General features: G+C 43.7%; 1 protein-coding gene across 1 annotated transcript; it reads right to left on the bottom strand.

Annotated features, from left to right (window-relative positions):
* Window positions 1–536: 536 nt before the first annotated feature.
* Window positions 537–7,584, bottom strand: LOC115109916 (SUN domain-containing protein 2-like). The gene is made up of 16 exons (XM_065014316.1): window positions 7,126–7,584; window positions 6,910–7,012; window positions 6,698–6,816; window positions 6,176–6,373; window positions 5,929–6,006; window positions 5,737–5,840; window positions 5,538–5,591; window positions 5,208–5,261; window positions 4,973–5,046; window positions 4,670–4,808; window positions 4,430–4,552; window positions 2,399–2,486; window positions 1,974–2,089; window positions 1,582–1,752; window positions 1,344–1,433; window positions 537–1,018 (listed from the first exon to the last, which is right to left on the bottom strand). The coding sequence occupies exons 2-16, from the start codon at window positions 7,008–7,010 to the stop codon at window positions 905–907; spliced, it is 1,623 nt and encodes a 540-aa protein (XP_064870388.1). The 5' UTR covers window positions 7,011–7,012; window positions 7,126–7,584; the 3' UTR covers window positions 537–904.
* Between the last annotated feature and the right edge of the window lie 682 nt (window positions 7,585–8,266).

The following is an 8,266-nucleotide window of genomic DNA, read 5'->3' as shown; positions in this document are numbered from 1 at the left end:
GCTCTGGTTCCCATCACTGCAAGGTCGCACACATCCAGTCCCAGCATTGGTTTTTCTAACCTCTCTAGGCCATCACAAATAGACATACACACTAAGAAACACACCGCTGTGTACAATCGCTACATCATATTGGCCATCTCCCTCCATGTAGTTACTGTAAGCCTTCTAAAACTCCCCCTGACCCATATACCACACACACACACCTGCAAAATGGAACAAATGGAAGTTTAATAACATCAAACAAATGGCAAATCCAAAAACACAATCCCATGCTGTTACTGCACAGTAGCCTACCTATGTGTGATCACCAGGACAAGACAATGGACCAAGAAATACATTTCCTCCCACATTCATTTAGTGACTCTTCAGCATAGTTAGAAGCCTATAGTGGCGGTGCTTGACACTCTGGGAGTCTTTGCCTAATCATCAATGACCCCTGGTGGATATGGAGCATCAATGCATCTTATTGTGCATCTTATCATGTGTGTCAGTACTATCTATACATGAGAGTTTATACGCATTAAATCACCCCAGAATCAACCAAATAGAGATTTTATTTAGATTGACATCTTTGCTAGAGGCAAAATATACACTCCAGTATGGAAAATAAGATATTATTGGGTTGGGGTGGATGACACACACACTGGTGTTGGGGTGGATGACACACACACACTGGGGTTGGGGTGGATGACACACACACACTGGGGTTGGGGTGGATGACACACACACACTGGGGTTGGGGTGGATGACACACACACACTGGGGTTGGGCTGGATGACACACACACACTGGGGTTGGGCTGGATGACACCCACACACTGGGGTTGGGGTGGATGACACACACACACTGGGGTTGGGGTGGATGACACACACACACTGGGGTTGGGGTGGACAGAGGATCTGTCTCATGCAGAAGGCATCTTGCCGTGAACCCGGAAGCGATACACACATGTGTAGTCCTGGTGACCCCAGTTGCTGAGGATACGGAGCTCCACATAGCGATACACACTGTTAGGGTTCTGAGAGAGAGAAGTCCACTGTTATAATCATTTTGACACTTTTATTATATCAGCCCACCTGTTGCACAAACAATCACCCCAAAAGTTAAACTGCTTAAAGCCAAATGTAATTGGAATAATCTGTGTCAATGTCTGGAATCATGTTCTCTGTATCTCTACCATGTGTATCCCCACAGGGCACAGATGTCAAGTCAACGTCTATTCCACTTTGGTTCAACATAATTGTATTGAAATGACGTGGAAACAACGTTGATTCAACCAGTGTGTGCCCTGTGGGTCTCTACCATGTGTATCTCTAATATCTCTTTGTTAGTGTCTGACTCACAGGCAGTTTAAATGTCTGGATAGGATCCCCGGCCTGGTTAAACATGAAAGTCCCGAGCAGTGTTCCCTCTTCACTGTTAGTAGTCATGCCCTACAGAGAGAGAGAGAGAGAGAGAGAGAGAGAGAGAGAGAGAGAGAGAGAGAGAGAGAGAGAAAAAAATGAAAGGTACTCAGCATAATACTCCAAAAACATTCCTGTGTGGTTCTGATCAAATACACAGGGGTCAGAGGTGACTCACGTAGACGGTGAAGTCCTTAGGAGCGCTGTCTATGTGTCCGGTGGGAGAGACGGCGGTGGAGATGTGCTCCATGGTAACGTGGGTGACGTGGACAGGGTGAGACAGAGCCACAGTCATGGAGCCCTGGGCCCCGCGGAACGGCCAACACTTACCAGGCTGCACCAGCTGGCCCTTTGGAGAGGAGAGAAAGGGAAGAGTAGGGGGAAGCAAGACAGAGGCGTGTCAGGCTGACAGTGATCTTTAAAGTGCATTCAATCATGGTCACATTACGTTACAGTTTACAAAGGAAGGAGAGAGACAGATGGAGGGAGCGAAAGAAAGTGTGAGTAGAGGAGTGAGGCGGAGGAGAGGAAGAGAGAGAGAGAGAGAGAGAGAGAGAGAGAGATACTTACCTGAATTACAGTCCGGGGGCTCTCTGATGGAGACCACAGGGGAATCCCCAGGAAACTCACTCGGGCCGAACCGGTCTTATATGTCTCAGAGCACCGACTGGTTACAATGCTGCCACCTACACACACACACACACACAGACAGACACAGAGAGCTCTGAGCATATTCAATAATATAGTCTATACCAGGGATCATGAACTAGATTCAGCCGTGAGTAGATTTTTTCGTGAGCGGATGATCGAGGGGCTGGAACATAAAATAATTCCAAACAGATATAATATTTGACAAAAACATGATCACTTCAAACCTTGCTTACATTTGTATACAATCACGTGTCTCTCTAGTATGTGTGGGAATACTTGGGAACAGATTTATTTTATGTTTTATACAGTATACAATGGTGCTGATCAGTGATGATGTCACAAACCTTGGGACTCGAGGGCGAAGTTGGGCATTTTGTCAGCCAGTGGACGACTGCAGTCTTTCACCACCTGTTTCACATCCTGTCTCTCATCCTAACACACACACACACACACACACAAACAAACATACATTTATACACAATTGTATCACAATTCATGTAAATTTTTGGGGCAAATAAAACAACATATCAAAAATAATTCAACTAACAGTGCCTTTGCAAACGTATTCATCCCCCCTTGGTGTTTTTCCTATTTTGTTGCATTACAACTTGTAATTTAAATTGAATATTATTTGGATTTCATGTAATGGACAAAATAGTCCAAATTGGTGAAGTGAAATGAAAAAAATGACTTCTTTCAAAAAATTAAACAAATTAAAAACTGAAAAGTGGTGCGCGCATATGTATTCACCCCCTTTGCTATAAAGCCCCTAAATAAGATCTGGTGCAACCAATTACCTTCAGAAGTCACATAATTAGTTAAATAAAGTCCACCTGTGCGCAATCTAAGTGTCACATGATCTCAGTATATATCTCAGTATATACCCCTGTTCCGAAAGGCCCCAGAGTCTGCAACACCACTTAGCAAGGGGCACCACCAAGCAAGCAGCACCATGAAGACCAAGGAGCTATCCAAACAGGTCAGGAACAAGGGTTTTGGAGAAGTACATATCAGGTTTGGGTTATAAAAAAATATCCGAAACTTTGAACAACCCGCGGAGCACCGTTGAATCCATTATTAAAAAATGGAAAGAATATGGCACCACAACAAACCTGCCAAGAGAGGGCCGCCCACCAAAACTCATGGAGCAGGCTAGGAGGGTAGCATAGTGGTTAAGCATTAGACTAGTAACTGAAAAGTTGCAAGTTCAAATCCCAGAGCTGACAAGGTACAAATCTGTAGTTCTGCCCCTGAACAGGCAGTTAACCCACTGTTCCTAGGCCGTCATTGAAAATAAGAATTTGTTCTTAACTGACTTGCCTAATTAAAAAAAGGTTAAAAAAAGAGGGCATTAATCAGAGGCAACAAAGAGATCAAAGATAACCCTGAAGGAGCTGCAAAGCTCCACAGCGGAGATTAGAGAATCTGTCCATAGGACCACTTTAAGCCACACACTCCACAGTGCTGGGCTTTATGGAAGAGTGGCCAGAAAAAAAGCCATTGCTTAAAGAAAAAATATATATTTTGGTGTTCTCCAAAAGGCATGTGGGAGACTCCCCAAACATATGGAAGAAGATGAAATTTGACAAAAATGTAGCTTTTTGGCCATCAAGGAAAACGCTATGTCTGGTGCAAACCCAACACCTCTCATCACCCCGAGAACACCATCCCCACAGTGAAGCATGGTGGTGGCAGCATCATGCTGTGGGTATTGTTTTCATTGGCTGGGACTGGGAAACTGGTCAGAATCGAAGGAATGATGGATGGAGCTAAATACAGGGGAATTGTTGAGGGAAACCTGTTTCAGTCTTCCAGAGATTTGAGACTGGGACGGAGATTCACCTTCCAGCAGGACAATTAACCTAATTATACTGCTAAAGCAACACTTGAGTGGTTTAAGGGGAAGCATTTAAATATCTTGGAATGGCCTAGTCAAAGCCCAGACCTCAATCGAATTGAGAATCTGTGGTATGACTTAAAGATTGCTGTACACCAGCAGAACCATCCAACTTGAAGAAGCTGAAGCAGTTTTGCCTTGAAGAATGGGCAAAAATCCCAGTGGCTAGATGTGTAAGTTTATAGAGACATACCCCAAGAGACTTGTAGCTGGAATTGCTGCAAAAGGTGGCTCTGCAAAGTATTGACTTTGGGGGGGGGTGAACAGTTATGCACGCTCAAGTTTTCAGTTTTTTTGTGTCATTTCTTGTCTGTTTCACAATAAATTTCGCAATAAATTTTGCATCTTCAAAGTGGTACGCATGTTGCGTAAATTAAATGATTACAAACCCCCCAAAAATCTATTTTAACTCCAGGTTGGAAGGCAACAAAATAGGAAAAATGCCAAGAGGGGTGAATACTTTCGCAAGCCACTGTACCTGGGCCAATCTATCTCTGAGCCATTTGCCCATGGCCTCTATGAACTCAGGGGTCAGGTGTGTGTTGGTTGGTGTCAGAGCGGGAGGAGGCTGGTTCTTTATAGAGGTCACCTGATGCTGCAGCTACCGAAACAGAGAGATCACATACATTAGGAAATAAAGTGTGTGTGTGTGTGTGTGTGTGTGTGTGTGTGTGTGTGTGTGTGTGTGTGTGTGTGTGTGTGTGTGTGTGTGTGTTACCGTGTCGCTGACATCCTCCAGGGCCCTAACTCTTCCTCTAGTAAAGAGTAGGTGTTCTTGTAGATCAGCCACCTGCTTGCTGAACTCTGTAGCTTCCTGATCCAGGCGACGATCAAAGCTCACACTCTCAAAGTCCACACTAGAGACAATACAATACAAACCAATACAATACAACTTTATTTTCCATTTTGGGAGAGGTTTGTCTTGTAGAATAGAATCCAACATAACTTTAAGGAGTAGGAGCTAGGGGCTAGGAGCTAGAGGCAAGGCACTGAGATTGTGTGCCAGTCCTGAAACTCTCACCTGTCCACCCTCACTCTCATGTCGTCAATCTCGGTCTTCACACACCTCAGGTCCTTAGTCATTTTTTGTAACATCTATAGGGGAAGACAAACTCAATTAGATTAAATTGTCTTCATTCCTTCCTGAGAGGCAATTATTGACACCTAAATTAAAGAATATTGGACGAAACACAACGTTGGGTGTTTTTAAACTTTGCAGGTATGTCAATTTAAAGGGTTAGATTGACGCGTCTCACCTCAGAAATGTCCCGTTGCTGGTTTTCTTTCTGTTTCATAATTTCAATCTCTCTCTGCAAGACACACACATGCAACAATTCAGATAACCAAATGAATATGTCCATCAGGCTTAAGGTCAATTCCATTTAAACTCTAGTCAATTGAGAAAGTGAACCAAACTCCAATTTAAATGAAAAATGTTCATAATTGAAAAGCATAAGAGACTAGGAATTGGAATTTTAGTGTACTTCCCTGAAGTGAAGGAATTAAAATGGAATTGACCCCAACCTATTTTCGGCATGCTCTCGCTCTTCCCCCCTTCTCTCACTTTCTCTCTCTCTCTCTCTCACCAGTATAGTGTCCATTTTCATTTCGAAAGCTGAATTCATGATAGGAGTTCCATGCTGTGGAAAGAGATTCAACAATATTTATTGGACAATCAGGCTCATAACTTCAATGCTGCATTCACCCAATCAAGGCATAGATAATATATATGAGACAAACAGTAGGGCTAAGTACAGTATTAGACAGATGAAAAACAGGTCCTACCGTAGTAGTCTTTTGAGTCTGATCAGGACGAGGGTCAGGTTGAGTCGGTCGGGTCATCAGATTAAGGTTCATGGTGGGGAATGCAGTCGAAAACAGGAATACGCCTGGGAAGACATCGTAGTACTAGTTACACAGAGGACATCTAGTTGATTAGGAGGACATTTAGATGTGTAAATGTGATGTAGCACTCACCGAAGGTCAGAAGAAAGGGGAGGAGGAAGAGCAGGATGGCAAACCAGAAAGGCAACCAGGAAGGCAACCATGAACGGGCTACAGGGGGAAACACATAGAGCCAAAGCTAATACTAATGCTAACAAACAAGGCACAAGTAGAGAGAAAAGCTAACGCTCAGCTAATGCTAACAAACAAACTACGAGCATAGAGACCAGCTGTCTCTAATATTGTCTCTTGTACACAAACACAAACACATTGCACTCACTGCAGCTAGCACCGGTCCTTGTACCAATTCCACTAGAGAAGCTCCTGCTGGAGCATGTCCTAAGCCTTTGTGGCTCTTCAGAGCAGTAGCCAGAGCTGTAGCTCATGCTCGAGAAGCTCAGGCTGGGCTCCAGGGCCACACTAGGAGGAGACAGGAAGGTCTGCCTTCTCTGGGTGGCCCTCAATGTCGGAGCCAAGTCTGACATAGGGAGGGAGATGAGAAAGATAAGGGAGGTTGAGTATTTTAGACATATACAGTATATTGTGTATACATATCCAATTAATTCAGACTGACACAAATGTCTAATCCAAGCAATGGGGTTAGAGGATAGGCCTGGTCCCAAAACTGTTTATGTTGTCTTGCCAACTCCTATGGCCATTGCCATGGCGTGACAATGACCACAGGAGTTGGAAGGACAGAACAAACAGATCTCAGACCAGCCGACTAGTCGACACAAGGGGCTAATAGAGGTTGGCAATGTGAACACCAACTAGCTAGGACAGGAAGTGATGTCTGCAGTACCAATGTCATCGGCATTGATGTTTCGCTCATTGGTGAAGTTGGTGGCACTGACAGTGCTGCTGGCCTGACTGGATCGGGAAGAATCCTTATGTCCCCCAGTTCTCTTCTTATTGAAAACCCTGAGAGGGACACACATAGTTTTAACACTGTTCTAACACTACCGTTCAATACAAAAAAGATCACACGCAAGATGCACTCATACACATAATCACCTGACGGGGCTCTCCCTGTAGGAGATGCTGGAGGAAGACTCGTCATCGGAGGACTGGTTATAGTACCCTCCGGTTACTAGCCTCGCGCTTCTCCTGTGCATGACTGGGGGCCAGAGAGATTTATTTGTGGATTTCAAATTAGCCTACTTTTAAACAAATAGGCCTACTGACTAAAACCAGGCATTTTATCTCAGATATAAATAGCCTTCTACTTACCGGAGTCTTGCAATCATAGGCTACAGTAATTTTCGCAGTCTGTAAAATCAGATGTAACGAGAGCAAGTGAAACTTTGCAAATGAGCCACTGTGTTGAAAACTGCAATTACAATGTTATTTACATTGTTGCGTAGAAGGAGCCCAGGGCACGTCATAATCGGCTCTGCGCGCTCTGGACTACTTGATTTATGCAGTGCAATCCCTACCCTAAACCCTAACCTCAACCACTACCCTAACCTTAACCACAACCTAACTCTTACCATAACCCGTTTAAATGTCAAATTCAATGGGGTATGTCCCAAGGATCCCGGATAGCACTGACCCTTGATTTACAGCGGTCCTCCCGCTCATTCGTCTCCAAATGTCCATTGATTGTTCGAATAAGTAACCCCATGAGTTCATTTTATTTATTTATTACGTTTATTTAAAAGGGACAATGTACAATTAATACAAATCTCACAAGAAATCTGATGCATTATCATTTTAATTATATTTAGCCTAGCTAAACAGCTCATTAAGGCTTCATCTCCCTGGCCCCGGCAGCTGAACAGTAGCCTTCATCTTTTCGGTTTATTCGAGTCTCATTATACAAATTGTAAGCCTATAAACTACTGTAAGAGGGAACATGTGCCAGCCAGGGTGAAATAAATAAGCACAAAAGGCACTGTATTTTTTTGTAGTCAATTATTTTTAACATTTTTGTTTGTTTGTAATAATACTTTTTGGGGGGGAGTAGGACTAGGCTACAGGCAGAGCCTTCTATTGCAATAAAAGGCTTTGGCTACGGACTGGGCTGAAATTAATTAGATTTCTTCTCAACATCTCACTTCGTCATGACAAATCAAGTTAAGAGCCAAAACCCCGTGTTTGTCACCACTGCTGCGGCGCTCCACTCTCAACACCAGTCACCGCCCGCAATAGAAAAAGTTTTTTATGAAGTTTCATTCTTGAGAGAACCGGACCGCACCGGACTAGTCACCCCAGAGCGATGCACCGCGCAATTCACTGTTGTTTTTCTAGACACCGTTTGAGCAGCATCCAGACAAGAAAACGTTTTTGTGAAAGAAAAAGCTGTCTGACAAACGTGCTGTGGTTACATGTAAGTTTTACTATTTTTGCTTGTTATTTAACAACACCTTGA

This window comes from Oncorhynchus nerka, unplaced genomic scaffold (genome assembly GCF_034236695.1).
Source record: "Oncorhynchus nerka isolate Pitt River unplaced genomic scaffold, Oner_Uvic_2.0 unplaced_scaffold_3836, whole genome shotgun sequence".
In the NCBI taxonomy this organism is placed as follows: domain Eukaryota; kingdom Metazoa; phylum Chordata; class Actinopteri; order Salmoniformes; family Salmonidae; genus Oncorhynchus; species Oncorhynchus nerka.
The sequence above is the reverse complement of the archived record's forward strand: the minus strand, read 5'-3'. Positions and strand labels throughout refer to the sequence as shown.